At 34.8% G+C, this 19,586-nt stretch overlaps 2 protein-coding genes across 7 annotated transcripts in view; one reads left to right on the top strand and one right to left on the bottom strand.

Moving 5' to 3' along the window:
- LOC149539561 (uncharacterized) overlaps positions 1-19,586 on the top strand; it is a 250,070-nt gene that overhangs the window by 108,498 nt on the left and 121,986 nt on the right. For 4 of the 5 annotated variants that reach the window (XM_089800793.1, XM_089800794.1, XM_089800792.1 and 1 more), the window contains exon 3: positions 17,340-17,421. In XM_089800793.1, the coding sequence (XP_089656919.1) occupies positions 17,340-17,421 (82 nt within the window). The remainder of the gene's footprint in view (positions 1-17,339; positions 17,422-19,586) is intronic. The other variant, XM_089800795.1, reaches the window with a different exon arrangement.
- PES1 (Esterase/lipase/thioesterase family protein) overlaps positions 1-19,586 on the bottom strand; it is a 201,828-nt gene that overhangs the window by 97,584 nt on the left and 84,658 nt on the right. For both annotated transcript variants that reach the window (XR_016356257.1, XM_089800790.1), the window contains exon 9: positions 4,360-4,468. Coding sequence is in view for 1 of the 2 variants with exons in the window: in XM_089800790.1 (XP_089656916.1) it covers positions 4,360-4,468 (109 nt within the window). In the remaining variant the exon portion in view is untranslated. The remainder of the gene's footprint in view (positions 1-4,359; positions 4,469-19,586) is intronic.

Genomic DNA, 19,586 nt, shown 5'->3' with positions numbered 1-19,586 from the left:
ATTTTCTTGGTCAAAACTGGTATTTCTATAATCTTGGTCACCCATGCTGCTGTTTTGTTCAAAGAATGTCTCCTTTGTGTCTGTATGACTGGATTATATGTCCCTCTGCACAAACGAACTATCCCGTTCGTTAAGCGAGTCCGAACTCCTACTTTGTCTTGCTCTGGTATTGCAAAAATTATAAAGCCCTTGTCGCATGCTCAAACATAAATGTTAAAGATCTCCACAGGATGGCAGGACTTATAACTCTAATACCACTGTAATGGACACTTAAGGATGCCCAAAAGCTGAACCAAGGCTGAAATTATATTCATGCTGAGAATGCTGCAATCAATTACAAAGAGATATATTCCAAAGGCCAATCCCTAAGAGAATGACGTCTAGAATGTTACAACAGAGAATTAACGTCCTATATTGCCAAAAGAAGGGAGTGTGATTCACACATCCAAGCTTTTATCAAATGCAAGTTATAATCATCCAATGATCAGTAATATGACTTTCAACCCTATTTATCCTTTTCTTCATCCTTCTGGAAGGAACTAAAACATTAATTAATTGCAAGAGCTAGAAGCTTCCTCCTTCCAATAATTAATGCATACCCTAGAAATTCCTCCTTGGCAATAATTAATTAAATCACGAGAGGCTTCCGTCCTTCCAATAATTAATACATACCCTAGAAGTTATTAATACAAAGTCACCTTTTAATTTTTAATTGAATGACTTTAATTTTTCTTATCCTCCACTTAGACTTTGGAGAACGTGAAGGCTAAAACATGGGAACATTACAATTTATGTAACCCAAATGTATGCAACTCCCCCGCTCCAAAATAATGTCGTGACTCATACCAATGTACCATACTTGCAATCTCATTCCCATATCCATACCTGAATCGGCACCTTAGCTTTAAATCCTTAAAAAAAGTTCTCCTTATTCCATGGCTTTTTCAAAATTTCTAGTCTATGTGCCAAGTTTAAATCCAATACAGAGTAAAAAATCAGCCTGCTAAATCTTAGTCTTGTGATTATATCTTCAATGCTTCTATTTTCCTAGGGCCTACCACAACCCCTATTCCTAGATAAAATCTATCCCTTGCCATCTTGCTAACCTAATAAATTGTGATGTCAGTTGTAATGTCCTTGTTTTTGGCAAGTCTATGCAATTGATAGAGTTAGCTCATCATATCGACCCTTGTGAGCTGACATGGTGTTTTGGGGGTCCCAGTTGTGGACTTATTATTTTTATTAAGTCTATTTTTGGTAGTGCAGTGGGTGGCTTTGCAATTGGTCATCAACTGCAATAAATAAGGTTAATAATTGCATGAGCTCTTATTTATTCATTAATTATTAAGTTGCATTATTATAATAATATTTATGCTATTATAATAATGACATTAAGAGATATTTCTAAAAACTGTGCTGGAAAGTTTCAAGTGCTGAGTTCTTTTGGGAAACTTCCACAATGTCTGAAGTGGAGTTTTTTAGGAAACTTTGGCCAAAAAAGGATTATAAATAGGAGCTCATTTCATTGGGAAAAGTACGCTTGGATAATTTATTTGCTTTTGTGGCTTTTCCTGAGTTTTCTGAATAGTGTGCCCTTGCTGAAGTATAAGGGTCTGGTTCTGAGTTGTGCATTGATTCCACAACTGAGGTATTCTGGATCAAGTTCTAAGTACTTTACCAATTCTCCTTACTGTGGTATGATTAGAAGAAAGATTGATTGCTGGAGATTTATAGGGTCCTGCATTTGCATCTGGAGAAATCATTTAATGCATTTGAGATTACTGCCGGAAGTGTACAAGGCGTATATTCATCTGGAAGCCACTTTTGTTGCTGAATGCATTTACAACCTTCCACAAGGCTGGACGTCATCAGTGGGGCCAGGCATTGCTTTACAACGAGCTGCAAGTTATCACAGACCTGTATTTCATTTCCTAAAGGCTGCAGTTACATGTGATCAGGGATTACTTCACAACATAAACCTGTGATCTGGTCTCACTAGGCTGTGTTTCAAAAGTCTTCCTGCGGCTAAGTCTCTATGGCTTGCGTTTGAATTGGAGAAGGCTGCGTTAGCTACCTGGGAGGCTGAGTGACGTTGATCATCAGTCCTTTACAATGAGAGCACAAGAAAATTCATACTGGTCCGATTTTGATGCTGGAGAAGGCAACGTTGGAAGTGGAGGAAGGATTATATGCATCATTAGTCACCCAGCTGGAGTACTGATCTATTTCTCATCAGCTTCTAATTCTTTGATTGTAAATCTCTCTTACATATGCAATCAAAATAAAGAAATCTGAGTTTCAATATTTATTTCAGTATTTAATTAAGGCAAATCAAGTTGAGAAGGGCGTGAAGGGTCATACTCAATTGTCTTAATTAGTGCAGAATTTCAAAATTACAGTAGTCCTGTTAAAAAAAAGTCTTTTCCAGTGTATTTATTCATCATAGTTTTCAAGGCAGATTGTTCATCTTTAATTGGGCAAGATCTCTTTGCATTGTGCTCAAGACTTAAGCATTATATATAGTGATAATTAGCTTTGTCTGTCAAGTATTCGTTAAAATGACAACCTTATGAATGAGTGAGGAAATTGATGTTAACAAAATTAATTTGGTTAAGCCATAACCAGACCGAGGTTTTTACATTAGTTTGCTATTCCAATTCACCAACCACCTCCCTTAGGCGGTGATAATCTGTAGCCTAGAGATTGTTCTTAAGAATCAGATGCATTGTATCCTCTACAATACCAGCACTAGCATTTTGCAACTGGCTAAGGCTATTGAGATTCAACCCAAGGATAAAGATGCCTCTGAAATTCTCATGAAATTTATTGTTATCATCTAATCAACCCGCTCCAAGTAATCTGCCATCTTGAAAAAGGCAATCATGTGGTCTGTATAGACTTTCTTACCCATAACCACCACAACACATTAACCAAACCAGAGTCATTGGGACTGTTCTAACCTGTGAAAAACAGAAGGGGCAATTGAATGAGGCATTGAAACATGTGCCTGCAAAAACACATGGTACTGCCACCAATCATATAGAACCACTATCCAAACAGTTTCTTAAAGCAACTGCACAGGCATCTTATTCGGCTTGGCAATCGGTGCAAAAACAATGGACCAAACAATACATGGGAGAAGACCATGGGAGATCAGTGACTAAAAGCAATGTCTCAAGAGATGTCCTAATTCCTCACACTTTTCTGACTGATACTGTTTATATCCCATTGTTCTGTTATATAAGAAAAGCAAAACCTATGTAAAGCAATCACGCCCCTCCTTGTAATCTTGGAGTTTCCCTATTTTGTCTTTTAGCCTGGTTTGGCACCCTTGAACCTCAAATAATATGTTTATGGATTTTCATAAAAAGATCCTTATCTTATTAAAAATAGTTGTTCTATTAATAATCTTTTTTGATTGCTTATTGTGGTTTATAAAGGCTCATGTAAGCTTTTTGAATGTGCAATGTCACCAAAATGAACACAATAATTATCTTCTTTGAGATCAAGTATACACATAAGGATGTTTGGGACCTATCCACTAACATGACAATCAAAGTCTATTGGCCAAAGAAAAAGGGGGAATAACAAAGAACATGTCTCAATTGAGGTCATTGTACCCCAGATTATTTGTAAAATGAACCAATAGGGCATTATGAAGGCTCAATCACATTCACTCGTATTTAAAATATAGCCTATATTCCATCATTAGCTTTCTAACTAGTATGAATTCGTAGCACACCTTGTACACTCAAATAAAACTGAGTCAACATGTGAAATTACGATTTTGAGAAGCAAGGAGCTGAAAGTAAAACATTATCATGCTTAATCATATTAATATATAATATATCTTTTGATCGGTATATATATATACAAGCATAGAATATTCAGGATTAAAAATTCATTCTAATGGTGATTTCATATGTATTCTCATCACTTAGCACTAAAAACATTCAAGTTTTATTTGATCAATTTGCATCCAGTTGCAGCACTAATGTAGCCTTGTATTGGACTACATTACCCATCAATTGTAGCCTGGTTTTTGAAATCATCTCTGAGATCCCAAGAAGCTTTGACAATCATATAAAACTTTTTGAAATATAATTCTTGGAATTAGTTTTTATTGAAGAAATACTTTCCTCATTTGTTGGCACTTGTCAGTCCAAGAGCCTTTGATACTCCCACATAATTGAGAAAACCTTTACTTTCACATGTATGAGCTTATGAATAAGGTGATTCTTGGGAAATCAAATGTCTTTATTAGTTTTACTAGAGAAAAATAATAAAATGAGTAATCTTTTTTTTATTTAAAACAAATCTTAGAAGATTGGAAAGCCAACATATTAAATGAACACTCACCAGCAAGACTGTGTGCCCACTATCCTTAAAATAGCGGACTCTACAATTAGATAACTTATTCAAAAGATGTAGTGCTTCCTGGCGAGTTGGGAGCATCTGGTCCTTCCCACTACAAAAGTATGTCAAAAAGTTAAAGGTATAAACCATACAAGGAAAAAATGAAAAGGTGAAGAAAAATGAATATTGCGTATACACATAAACCTCTGCAAATGTTGAGTTCTAATGGAAAGTAATAAACTGATAGCTATTTTTGACATTAGAGAAGTACGCTAGTGAATGCGGATATAATTTTCTGAGAATTTTCTTTTCCTTCTAATCTATACAACAATATTACTTGGAGCTTTACTTAAAACCAGTATCCTTGACAATACACCATATTTAAAATGAAACAAATGGAGCAGTATAGTGTTGCAATAACAACACTCTAAGAAGCAAACATGGAGAAAATTAAACAATGAGGGATTTTGAATTTGAAACAACAAAAGAGAATGAACTCACAAGAAACTTTAGTTTTCTCTGTTCTATTAATCTGAATTCCAGAAACAATATACGACATAACCTGACTACTTGCAGAATATAATGTAATATAAGAATAGTTGGATCCATATCATCATTCATAAACATTAAGCAAAGTGTGAAAATGACACAGGAGCATCCAGGGATGCAAGAGAAATCTTGCATCATCCTAACTTTTTTGATTTTATGTTGGGTGATTTTCAGCTGGGTTGAATAAAAATTACTGTGGTTAAATGATTAAGTTTCGCCTGATTAAAAAGTTTCTCTATAACCAGCAACAAGGAGGGGCACAGTTACAGTTTATGCATACAAAAATCAGTTTATTTACTTATTTTATTTTCCAAAATTGATAAGGGATATTGCAATAAGTGAATTTTGGAATCTTGCTTTATAGTATTTGTGGAGATTATGGCAAAGAGTTACATGCATGGGCCAACAAGGCAAGTTTATAATTAAGACATCAGGAGTTAGAGATTCCGCATCAACAAGCATGCATGCAAGAGGGTGGTGGAAAATTCTAATGATTTTGACTATTTTGGGACATGACATTTAGTGAAAAGCTCTTTAGAACAAATCTAGCAATTCGACAAGAGTTACAGAGCTTGACACTTCGCAATATTTTATCATTTCCTAATTATGGCATGGATTTTGAAGAAGTGTTCCTTGGCATTCTTTGCATCCAACAAGGAGTTATATTTCCACTTTGCCGAGATTCAAAAGGGACTTTTGGGAGCGAGTTGAGGATATTATAAAATGGGGAGCTGGTTGGAGGATTTGGGAAGAAGTGTTAAAGTTACAGCTGCAAGGTAGTGGAAGAGCTCAAATTTCTTCTCAGGTTAAGCTACCATTAAATTTCATATTTGCAATTTCCAAAGGTGTATAAATAACTGATATAATGTCCATGTTGTTGTAAATTGTAGCTCTTGCAATGTTCCACCATCCATTGGGGATAGCAAGAGAGAAAGACAAGTTCCAAGATGGGGGAACAAAGGGCCTAAGTTTGGGGATGACAAATGGGGGGTGGTAGTGGGGCAGTTCTGATAGACAGAGTACTTGAAAAACTAGTTGGAGACAGATGTACATATTTTTACCTTTGAGTATGGGACTGATAATGTGGCAGGATGACATTGATTTATGGAGAGTCATGGTCCGACAAGGCATTACTTACTATCTATGGTGTAGTACTTTGCCTAGGCGGCCACTAGGTAATCATGTTTACTACACTAATCTTAAAGAGTACTTAAAATGATGAGATGGCATTATGTGATAACCAAGATTGGTAACATTTGCATTTATCATTACACCTTGCCTAATCAAGGGTACCCTTTATGTGTCATATTGAAAAAAAACCCACTTGTGGAAAATTGTAACTCACATGAGCCTAATTTTTTGAGAGGATGGTGTAATGACTTCACCTAACCAGATAGACAGGAAATTTTCTTGCCTTTAAATCAATATGTGATAATGACAGTTTCTCTCTTTGTATCAAGAGTGGCAGTTTTCTTCACATAGTTGAGTACCTTGTGTATTTTTTTACAGTTATGGAGTGGACCGCAACCAAATCGAGCTTGGGAAACTAGAAGAATTCAAGAATGACCCCACAATATGACATATATGCAAGAAGGGCTTGTCTTCCTAGTTTGCCAAATGGTAGGAGAGTTTTGGTTGGGGGTATTTCTTTTTAAATCAATGAAGAGGTCATTGCTAAGGCCACTAGATTTTCTACTGAGGGTAGAAAATGGAAGAAGACCAATCAGGTAGTTGAGAGTGACAATTTAAACAAGTTCATTAAGGTTAGCGATTTTCTAGTTAAGAATCATGGAGGATATGACCAGGTTGAGCTTCCTCCTCAAGTCTACGTCATGATCACAAGGTACTTTAAACTGAAGGGATGTTTTCAAGTTTACTATTATTATCATAACTCACTTCTAAACCACTTTAGGAGCCATGAAAGAGTTCTATTTCCTTCTTTCTATCAAATTCTTTTGAAAGCTTTGTGTTGGATGTAAAGTAAAGTGCTCACCAAGATTTTATTTTTTTAATTACCTGTGGTAGGACCTCATTTTTAGGTTATAGCACTTTCACGTGGCCCTCTACCCTCCTAAATCCAATGTTGTTTATGAGTCTTCTGTGTCACAAACCCTCCTACTAGCATAACATTGCTGATATGGTTGCCAAAATGAAAGAAAAGATATTACACATTTGAGAACCGTTGATTTAAACTACATCCTTGGAGGGCACCCTAGAATTCTTGAGCTATGATAGTTCTACCCCTAAGATTGGCCCAAGAGGAAAAGATCCCTTGTTTGTCATCTCTAAGAGGAAAGGTACAAATCCTTCCCCCTTAAAAAATGAGTTGAATTCTTTGTTCAGGAGGTGACTAGTGAAAACAAGGAGATTAAGTAGCATACGACCCCTCATCTATCCAACAAACAGGCTAATAGATCTGGAAAAAAGGCAAAAGGTTACTTTTGACTATGACTATGAGGAAGACACGGAACAAGAGAATCAAACAAATAAAACAAGGAGTGAAAAAAACAAGACCAGTGAGGGTGATGATTTAGAGACAAAAGACATTGATAGCTCTGATAAATCTACCTCCAACAACTTGACCCACACTTCTGTCAATGGGAAATGGGACTTGTCAATCCTCATAATAATACACCTCCATTGGAGGAGAACCCAATTTTGTGTGATATTGACACAACTTCGGCCTCAAATTTGGCCAACTTGAGGAATGAAGTGGATAGTCTGAAAAGTAGAGTAAGGCAAAAAGAAAACCGGGAAGCATTTCCAAGTTTACTCTCTGGGTGATATGCAACTCTACAACCTCTATTTGCTTGGTAAAGATGAGCAGGATAAAGGAAAATATAAGGGCTTGTTTAAGTTTCTCACTTAGGATTGGTCTCATGTGCTTATTCAGTCAAGTTGTAATATTAAATCTTCCACCAAGGCTTAACAAGGAATTGACCGACCCTTTACCCCTTTGGGGCTTTTTTGTATGTTCTACTATTAGCCTAAGTGGCTCTTGTTAACTCCAGAAATTGCACCCTATCTCAAGTATCAAAACGCTAGAGATTTCTAGAGAACATGGGATTAGTCAAAAGGTGTGGGTGACCTATAGCTAGACTGAACCTCCAAATTCTAGGCCGATTCCTATTGTATTTGCAGTGGTGTATCACTTAATAACAGGTGACTAGAAACAAAACTCGTAAGGAAAAGGGATAAGAAAGATTGATAATAAACAAATGCAAGGTAAAATGGTGACATACCAAAAGGATTGTGATTAAAACAGTATTTCCTTGAACACAAACTGAAAGCTCTTAGCAATTGATAAACTGATACAATTTCTGACACACTAATCTACACATAAGTATTTCAAAAGAAGACCAAATGCTTGAAGGTATTAAAAGGAACCTAATCACATTTAACACATGCAACGAACTAGTACAACTTTTGACCTGTATAGAACAATGACAGCCATGAAAAGATGCTTAATAGAACAAATCTTAAAGGTTTCAGGATAAATACTACAAGAGATATCAACCATCAATCTGCATACAAGGACAGGACACCAAAAATAGATCCCAGACGCTCAATATATTTCTCCAAGGTTCTGAAAATACATTTCCAATCTGAAACAATACTGCAAAAACACAATGGTAGTAACCAGAGGTCTCTTCCCAATACTAAATGCCTTCTCAAGTACAAGTGATAGAATATATCAAAATCCTCTTTCACTAGTCAATAAATGACCCTAAAAATGATAAGCCACTTTGGGTCGAAATCATGGGCTCTAAAAAAGGAGTCAATACTCATCAAATGATGACTAAGTGACTGATAAACTGCCCTAAGTCATAAAGGAACCTATGACTCAGTCTTAACTGTCCATGAAACACTCCAAATGGCTATAAAGAACTCTAAACAAACTAGAAAAAGTCAAATTCGACCTTGAACTAGCTCCTAGAAATATTCTTCATGACTTTAATTGATAATACTAAGTCTTCAAATATAGCATTCTTCATAACTCCTAAGACTAATTATTTCAACACATGTCACATTGACTCATTAGCCATAAGAACAAATTCAAGTTTCCCTCTTATTTGCATTAGGAAATAACAAAAATATGAAAATGATTTATAAATATCATTTAATACTTTTTTTTTACAATATTGATTAAATGCTAAATAATACTTGACTCTTGTGACTGAATAACTTCTAAATTCCCATCCCCACCCCACGGCATGTACAAAGCTTTTGGAGAAAGAAATAAATAAAGATTAATGCCATGGTAATGCTCATATTCCAAATATTTATGAAAACGAGTTTGGCGCAAATATATTACCCATGCCATAACCCTAAAGGCTTATTCATTTTTCACTTTTCATTTGTCATGAAGTATTGGAGAGCTTGAGAGGGATGGAAATATAGGGTTTTGTTTCATTTCCAGTCGTCGTGTCTAGTTCATGCTCCGCTTTCTGCATTTTCTTGGTCGGATCTGACTGTTATACTGGAGTGTTACACTTTGTTGATGACTCGTCAGTTGTGCTTACAGTCTTTGGCTGTTGTTGTGGCTCAAAACTTGTTGTTTGGCTACCATGATGGAGTTTTTCCTTCTGTCGTTTTGTTAGATCTTCTATCTCTCACGTAGAGGTAATGTTTATCGTAGCTTCACTTTTTGTCATTCTTGCTATCAGCATTAACTGGTTATGTATTCACCTTTTCCTTGCTTCTCTTGCTTATGCTATGGCCGTGATCTTCTAGAGTGGTTTTCTATGTCTTGGAAGCATGAATATGGAAGTCTCTTCTGGGGTTTTCTTATAGTCTTTTCTCCATTTGTGGCGCCATTAGTTGAATTCTTTGCTGTAACTATTCCTTTGATATTGACACTATTATGATGTTGTTATAAGTGAGTTGTATTTGGAGAAACCCATGGTGGAATTTGTACTTTTGTTATGTCGTGACTGTACATTTAGTCCACTGTAGCTTGAACTTTGTTTATGTTGATGTATAGCATCAGTAGAAGTAATGATAAATTGTGATATGTGAATCCTATTCTTTAGACGTATACTTACACACACACACACACACACACACACACACACACACACACACATATATATATATATTTGGATTATTATCATAACATTCAATATTACTATCGGTAGACATTGTGATATATATTATCGGGGACCTTGTGTTCTGGCGCCGGTTGCATAAACTGTGGTGTTGTTTATATATAATATTGTTTACTCGAACTAATTGATGGTTAGTTATGCCTCCATAAAGGCATGCCCCTACGTGGCCAAAGGCCACGTAAAGTCATGACTCTACGAAGGCATGGCCTTTCATAAATGTATAAATGTCAATGCAAATTGTTGGGGACAATATCAATATACGGCATTACAAGTCCCAGCAGTCTGCATATTCTCCTTGCAGGATAACTCTCAGCATTCTTCATTGAAGGACGATCTACATATTTCCTCTGCAGTATATATTCTCAACAATCTTCATTGAGGATATTCTATCTTCATTGTAGACTAAAGTTAAAGACTCAGCGATCACCATTTGAAGAACAAATTCTGCATCTCTAGTTGAGCGGTTATTCGAGTAAGGATATCCATTATTGTTCATATTTGCTGTAATAGTTTTCTCTACCAGAGATCACTAAAACTAACATGGTATCAGAGTCATTCTGATAAGAAACTCTATTACTCAGAATTAAAAATCTGAAGTCTTAGATTTATAAAATTTAAATTATATCCTTAAATCAAAATGGTGAATCATGTAAGGCTAGAGGATAGACTTGAGGGATCATCAAATTTTTCATCATGGAAAATTCGAGTCATGATAATATTAAGGGAAATGGAATTAGAGTATATAGAAACAAACAAATCCACGCCTCAAAATGATCTAGATAAAATGGCATAGAACAGACACAATAACAAAGCAATGAAAATTATAATAGATACTCTAAAAGATCATATTCTTCCATCCATATCTAGTCTCAAGACTACATTTGAGATGTTCTCTACTATCAGAGATACATTTGAAATTAACAATACTAGTAGATTGTTAACCCTAAAACAAGATCTACTATATATAAAGATGAAAAATGGAGAATCTATTACATCCTATTTTCTAAGGATTTCTAAATTAAAAGATCAACTTGCAACAATAGAAAATTGAGTAGATGACAAAGAACTTAGCACGATAGCATTAAGAGGACTTCCTCTATCTTGGGAAACATTTATTTGAGGCCTAAGCTCTCGACCTGAGCTTCCTAAATTTGAATTACTAAAAAATGAATGTACACAAGAAGAATCAAGATTAGTCTCAAGAGGACTAAGTATAAATCAAGAGGAATACATTCAAGCTCTTCATGCAAATTCAAACAAGGAAAGAAAATTCAAACATAATAGAAAGAAAACTCACAAATCATATAAGAAACGTGATTGGTCCAAAGTTAGATGTTTCAAATGTAATAAAATTGGTCACTCTCATAACTTTTGCCCTGAACAGAAGAGAATTCAAGCAACCCTAGCAAAAATCGAAGGAGAGGAAGTAGAGAGAAGAAAAAGAAAACTATGCATTTTATTTAGCTCTTTCAAGTGAATTAAACTCCAACAACAACACTTGTATCGTAGACAGTAAAGCATCTCGGCACATAACCGGTTTTAGAGACAAATTTGAAAACTTCTCAGAACACTCCTTAAAAGAAGTTACCATTGGAGATAACTCCACTCGTCCTATCAAAGGTATTGGTTCCTGCTCAATTTATTTAAATTCAAGAATTACTCTCCAACTCAAAAATGTTTTATATGTACCTAGAATAAAAAGAAATCTGGTCTTTATTTCTGGTCTTGTTGATCAAGGATTCTGAATCACTTTTCAAGAGGACAAAGTTCTATCTTGGCCAAAGAACTCTAATATCAAGAAAGCCATTTCTATTGGATTTAGAGACAGAAGTTATATAAATTGTGTAACAATCAAAACTTAGCTCTAAGTCATGAAACATCAAATTCTACCGAAAGTTGGCATAGGAGACTAAGTCACCTTCACTATTGTGCATTATCATCTATAGGAAAAGTTGTAAAAGGTTTACCTAGTCTCCAAACTGATCACTTAAGCATTTGCAAAGGATTTGCCCTAGGCAAAAACACAAAGCAATCATTTCCTAAAAGTGTTCACAAATCAAAATCCATTCTTGAACTGATTCACACTAACCTTTGTGGTCCTATGTCTATACCTTCTCTTAACGTGTGTCTCTTTTATGTAATTTTTATTGATGACTATTCTAGAAGAACTTGGATCTACTTTCTAAAACAGAAAGAATCAGCTCAAGTATTATCAAAATTCAAAGAATTCAAAGCCCTAGTTGAAAATCAGTCAGGACTAGAAAATAAAAATAATGTCAAACAATGGAGGTGAATACATTTCTGAAATTTTCAAAAACTTTTGCATTGCTGTTGGGATTGAGAGGGAGTATTTTGTACCATATAATCTTCAACAGAATGGAGTTGCAAAACGTAAAAATAGATCAATAGTTGAATCAGTTAGAGCAATGATGCACGATCAAAATTTTCATATTTCCTTCCGGGCTGAAGCATCTAGCACTGCAGTCTACATTCAAAACAGATGTCCACACTCAGTATTAGAGAACACCACTCCTGAAGAAGTATTTACAAGTATTAAACCAGATCTAAGTCATCTAAGAATATTTGGATGTCCTATTTATATCCACATTCTTAAAGAGAAAAGAACAAAACTAGAACCATCAGGAAAGAAGGGGATACTCATTGGATATAGTGAAACAACCAAAAGCTAGAGGGTTTTTGTTCCAGGTCAAAGAACAATTGAGATTAGAAGAGATGTGAAATTTGAAGAAGATATCGCCTTTAATATTTCTAGAAATAGTGATGAATCTTTTACTGAACCTATTCCTGACGTAGATGAAAATCACCTAGCAGAAATTGAGAGGGAGAATGATATTGAACCATCTTCTACCACTACATCTACTCCTGAAGATTCTGAAACTGTTAACAATAAAAAGAGGCCGCCTTGGGCTAGGAAAATGATAGAAGAAAATCAAGTTGAACCTACTGAAGAGATTTGAGCAAGTAAAAGAACAAGAAATCAGTCATGTTATGTTGCATTATTAACTGAACTTATAAAAACAAAACCTTCAAATGTTAAAGAAGCACTATCAAGTCAACCTTAGAAAGAAGCAACGATTGAAGAGTATAATTCCATACTAAAAAATGTTGTATGGGATGTTGTACCCAGGCCTAAAAACTAATTAGTTGTTTCTTCTAAATGGTTGTTTAAAATTAAGTATGCATCTTATGGTAGCATTGAAAAATACAAAGCTAGATTTGTAGCACGGGGTTTCTCACAGAAAGAAGGCATCGATTATGAAGAAACATTTGCGCCAATTGCTAAATACACTTCAATTAGAACCATCGTAGCTATTGCAGCATCCAAAGGATGGAAAGTTCATCAAATGGATGTCAAAACAGCATTCCTAAATGGCAAAGTTGAAGAAGTTTATACTGAGCAACCAGAAGGATTCTACACTCATGGCAACAAAACTCATATTTGTAAATTAAAGAAAGCAGTATATGGTCTCAAACAAGCTCCTAGAGCGTGGTATGAAAGGATAGACAACTATCTAATAAAGTTAGGATATTCTAAAAACGAAGCTGATCCTAACTTATACTTCAAAATAGATGGTGATGATATGATTATTCTTGTGTCATATGTTGATGATTTGTTGACAATAGGTGAAGAACATCTCATAAAGAAATGCAAACAAGAACTCACAGCAAAGTTTGATATGAAAGATTTAGGTCTTCTACACTACTACTTTGAATTGGAAGTCTGGCAAAAGGGTAACTACATTTTTCTGAATCAAGGAAAATATATAGTTGATATTTGAACAAAATTGGAATGATGGAATGTAAACCAGCTTCTACTCCTATGGAAGTCAATCTACACAAGTTGAAGGATGATATGATCAAACTAGAATCTACAGATTCTACTTACTACAAGCAGATCATTGGATCTTTAATGTATTTGGTGAATACTCGTCTTGACATATGTTATGCAACTAACACCTTGAGTCAGTTTATGTGTGCACCAAAGAAGATACATCTACATGCAACTAAATACATTTTTAGATATCTAAAAGGTACTATTGGCATGGGAATCAAGTAAACATCAACCTTCATGGATATTCTGATTTCGATTGGGCAGGCAGCCCTACTGAACGTAAGAGTAGTTCTAGATGTTGCTTCATTCTAAGATATGGAATGGTTTCTTGGTTCAACAAAAAATAGTCTTCAGTTACATTAAGTTCTACCAAAGCAAAATACATTGCCTCTTCCTTGGCTGCTAGAGAAGTTGTATGGCTACGAAAGTTGCTAGTTGATATGTTCAAAAGACCTTTGAAGCCCACTGTGATTCATTGCGATAATCAAAGTTGCATCAAGCTTTTGCTAATCCAGGTTTTCACAATCGTTCCAAACATATTGAAATTCCTTATCACTACATTAGAGATATGGTGGATCGACGAGTCGTTCAACTAGCGTACATCAGTACTAATGAGTAAACAACAGATATCTTTACTAAGCCTCTTGCTAAAGTGAAATTGGAATACTTCAGAGGAAAACTTGGTATGATTAAATTGTAATATTGAATATTGAATTTAAATTTTCAATTTATATGAGTTTATGCTTCTATTGTTGTTTAGTTGCATTAGATATGTAATGAAAAGTGACGATCTTTCATAGACATATATATTCAGAAGGTAATCGTTTGTAAAGTGACAATCTTGCAAATGATAGGCCTATTATCATGAAAAACTTCAAATATTGTTCCGGACAATTAGAGATCATTGATAACGAATCCATTATGATTACTCTAGATATTGTTTCAAACAATTAGAGATCATAATATATGTTATGATAGTGTTCATAGCATGGTGATTTTAATTATTTGACTAGTCACTATTTCAGAGTGTTAAGATCAGATAATGTGTTCAGATTTTCTATTCTGAAATCTTTTAAAAGGTGTATTACTTCTCCCTTGCTAAGAGGGAGTGTTGATGTATAGCATCAGTAGAAGTAATGATAAATTGTGATATGTTAATCCTATTCTTCAAATGTATACTTACATACACACACACACACACACACACACACACATTTGGATTATTATCATAACATTCAATATTACTATCAGCAGACATTGTGATATATATTATCGAGGCCTTGTGTTCTGGAGTCGGTTGCATAAACTGTGGTGTTGTTTATATATAATATTGTTTACTCAAACTAATTGACGGTTAGTTATGCCTCCATAGAGGCATGACCCTACGTGACCAAAGGCCAAGTAAAGTCATGACTCTACGAAGGCATGGCCTTTCACAAATGTATAAATGTCCATGCAGATCGTTGCGGACAATATCAATATATGGCATTACAAGTCCCAGCAATCTGCATATTCTCCTTTTAGGATAACTCTCAGCATTCTTCACTAAAGGACGATCTGTTGTTTATATATAATATTGTTTACTCAAAATAATTGACGGTTAGTTATGCCTCCGTAGAGGCATGACCCTACGTGACCAAAGGCCAGGTAAAGTCATGACTCTACGAAGGCATGGCCTTTCACAAATGTATAAATGTCCATATAGATCGTTGCGGACAATATCAATATACGGCATTACAAGTCCCAGCAATCTGCATATTCTCCTTTTAGGATAACTCTCAGCATTCTTCACTGAAGGACGATCTGCATATTTCCTCTGCATTATATATTCTCAGCAATCTTTATTGAAGGATATTCTATCTTCATTGTAGACTAAAGTTAAAGACTCAGCGATCACCATTTGAAGAACAAATTTTGCATCTCTGGTTCAGCAATTATTCAAGTAAGGATATCCATTATTGTTCATATCTGCTGTAACAGTTTTGTCTATTAGAGATCACTAAAACTAATAGTTTATTGGACCAATGTCGTGACTTCTGGAAACCCTACTCCTTTCTTTTGGTGACCATTTTGGTTGCGGCTGTTTGGTAAAAACCGTATCATGAAAGAAATATGGACCATTGCCTCTAGGTTACTTCTAATGTAATAACTGAAAGTGGTCTTTTCATTTTTAAGCCAATTTTGACTATTTCCATGCATTTCCTTTTGAAATTTGTTCATTTATGCTATCTGGGTGTTTGGCTACAACAAGCAAATGAAAGACTCCAATTTGTAGAACTAGTGATCAAGGTTAATGTATATCTCACCAAATCTGGGTTTCTTACTGCTGCAAGTCTATTTGGCTTTGCTGTTATGGCATGAATATGGTTCCAAACTACCAATACAGCCTCATACCATGTTCCTTCCATAATACAAACAATAAGCTCCTTCGGCTACCGTAATTGGGGTTTCATTGTTAAAGATATTATCATTTCTTATTCATATTTCTGTACTTGTCAGCCATTCTGTAGTGATTTTATAATACTGTTTAATGCGTCAATGTTGAAACTTGTGACTTTCTGATTATTTTAATGAAGCTGCATCCTTGCTGTTTGTAGTATTCTTCTTTGAAAGTTGTCAAATAGCTGTAAAAGTTTCAGCACAATATTACTGATTTATCATTGAAATGTTTGCCTCTTTTACCTTGCTTGTTATCAGTAAGCATTAAATCCTTTTTCCTGTAGAAACTGGTACGAAAATGCAATATGACGGATTCCTTACTGCTTCATAGCATTTTTTTTTGAAAGTTAACGTTTCACTTTTAAAACCTTTAATGTCTATCAATCCTGACACTCTGAGCGTTGCTGATACTTGAAAAGTACTGATCTGCTTGCTTTTAAGTTTGATGAAATGAAACTTGTCTCTGTAGAACATTCTTAAACTTTGAATTGGATGAGCATGCCCAGTCCTTTATCCTCTGTTATAATGCTTATTTTCTCTTGTACACTTGTGCTCAGTTTGTAGGTGTCACTATTATATTGACACATTGTCTCATTCTGATCGTAAGTTGCATTTCCCCTCCCTTGAATGCATATATCACTTATCTGCTGCTGATTTTCTCTCTGTTCAAAAATCTAAACTGGTACTTTCCCAAAAATTGAAATTTATGTCCCTCTTGCTTACGTTTATCATACTATACTGTATCTGCTACTTTAGCTTCATAGGTCTTGTCCCTAATAAGTACGTCAGGCTCAATAACCCTTGTGGGAGCCTGTTGTTATATCCGCGTACCCGTTAGAAATAGGATGCTACACAGTAAACAAACATGTTAGTAGTAAAGCATTTCAGTGTGATTGTTTTCCTTTCTTTCCTGTTGGTATGCGTTTCTATTTTATGAAAATGCATAGGATCTTAGGAATATGAAAGTGATGGAGAGGTGAGATACTAGCATTGCTTAGATCCATTAGATCTAACATTTTTCCTCTTGTCATACAGGATTTGGAGGCTTGGAGGGAACGAGATGTGGAACAGCAATCAAGCAAGAACGAGAAGACACAACTCAACCAATCATTACAGGCAATGACTATGCCCGTGACCCTTTCCTTACTCTTTTAATTCTATCATGTTATTCATTTTCAAAAAGTAGAAACTTATAGCAATAGTCCAGGGGCTATTCTCATAGTCAATTGTGTGAGAGACATTTTATTTTCAGCTTTTAAATCATTTCATTGTTCAATGATTGTAAAGATCAATTGTATTGTTAGGACATTATTTATTCTTTTGGCACATAATGAACATGATCTCAATCTACATGAACTGAACTAAAATGTAAAATGCTTATGTAATTGTATGAAACCTTTGCAATCAGAACTAAATTTCAGCATGTGTAGAAATTTAGTAACAACTCTTTGGACTCTAGTTGATTGTTCTACAACTTTGACTATATTAGCAAGATTTGATTAGTTTTATAGCTTGTTCTGTTATGATGAGTACTACTTTGTACTATGACAATAATTCATGGTTATAGGTTGTTAAACAATGGCCTAGGTTTTTCTACTTCTTTCCCTTTGTGGTAGGTTGCTTTTGATATTAATATATTGTCAGTGTGTTGTGTCTATACGCCCATGGGCAATGGCCTTGTAAGGGTCAACACCCTAGTGTTTGCTGTTGACTAATATCAAAAACATATATGTGTGTGTGTGTGTGTGTGCATTCCTATTATCCTTCAAATATAATATTTTGTGAATCAATATATAATTCATACATATATTACATATATAATTCATTCTCATGCAATGCTTGCCAACCATTGTCAGAATTATTTTCTTTTCTTATCTCTTCCTCATGAAGAGTAACATATATCATATATTATCCTTGGTGTATGCATTCAATTATATATTTTTTCTATTCTACCCCTCTCACTCTCAAACAATCTTGGATTGATATCTTTCATTATGGTTTTGCAAAAAGGATGCAATTCTTGGGATTTGTTTCTTGGTTATTTTCATAATAGTCAACTTTAGAAATTGCAACTTTTCCTTGATCCAAATAAGTCTCAAATCAAATCACACCCTTTACACAATAGTTTATTAATTCTATTTAATGTTATCACCACTTTATTTATTGATGCATTATATTAGTCATATGTTTTTTGATTGCTGACTTTCATTATTCCTTTTTAACAGTGCATAATAGTTTTGGTTTCTTAATCCTTGCATCATTTCCTCTAATGTTATGAAATTGCATTTAATAAGAAAACCTTTAATTTTCTGCTATGCTGATTGATACTAACCATTTCTTGGAGAATGATGGCTGCAATATAGTTGTTAATCCATCACTTTTTCTGAAGAATATGTCCATCTAACTTACATAAGTCATCATAGGACTAGGACTCTCTAGGAGTCTTCGAGCCTTGGAGAGTCCTAAGCCAATGACTAGAGAAGTCCCAAGGGCCCAAGATCCAAGAACTCTCTCTAGGTGAAACTCACTAGAAATTGATATGTTGCCATGTTTTGTTGAGTCCCGAGCCAGGTCAGCCTTGTCAAGTTTGTGCCAAGAACAAGTCTTGTTTCTATGTTATTTTCAATGAATTGTTGCCTTCTACAAATTTCCTTATCATTGTCTTCAAACAAAATGCTTTTCCTTTTCATTATACTCCCCTCGCCGCTTTTCTTAGACAAGATCATTGTTATCAAAGAAATCAACTAGAGCCTGTCATTGCTAGATTATCATTTTTCATCAATATTGTTTAATCTAGATAATCAAACAACTTCCATAGATGTTGTCATGTAAAGCGCTTCACTTATATTTATCATTGGCTATATATTTTTAATTGCAATTAAAAGTTGCATTCCACAAATAACTCAATTTGTAAACTTCATTAAATGGTTTGTACCACTTTTGATGGAGCACTACCTAGCCGGCATTCACATTTGTGGAATTGGTTGCTTAATAAAGTCACACTTTGCATATATGATTATCCCATGATGAATAATAGGTAACTTCACGATCCCTTTTACTCATAAGTTGAATCTGATTGCTTTTATCACACAACTCCGGAAATTGCCTGGAAGCCACAAACTCGAGATTATATTAATTGCATCATTCATAATGAATAGATCAAATAGCAAATATGCTTTTACAAAATCACGCCTTATATCAAAGATACAATATGTCCACAATCTCAACTATGGCAGATACTGAATGCTACGCTTGATGCTTATACAATCGACCTTGTATCA

The sequence above is a fragment of the Cupressus sempervirens genome, chromosome 9, assembly GCF_028749045.1.
Source record: "Cupressus sempervirens isolate cs-2001-9-10 chromosome 9, ASM2874904v1, whole genome shotgun sequence".
In the NCBI taxonomy this organism is placed as follows: domain Eukaryota; kingdom Viridiplantae; phylum Streptophyta; class Pinopsida; order Cupressales; family Cupressaceae; genus Cupressus; species Cupressus sempervirens.
The sequence above is the reverse complement of the archived record's forward strand: the minus strand, read 5'-3'. Positions and strand labels throughout refer to the sequence as shown.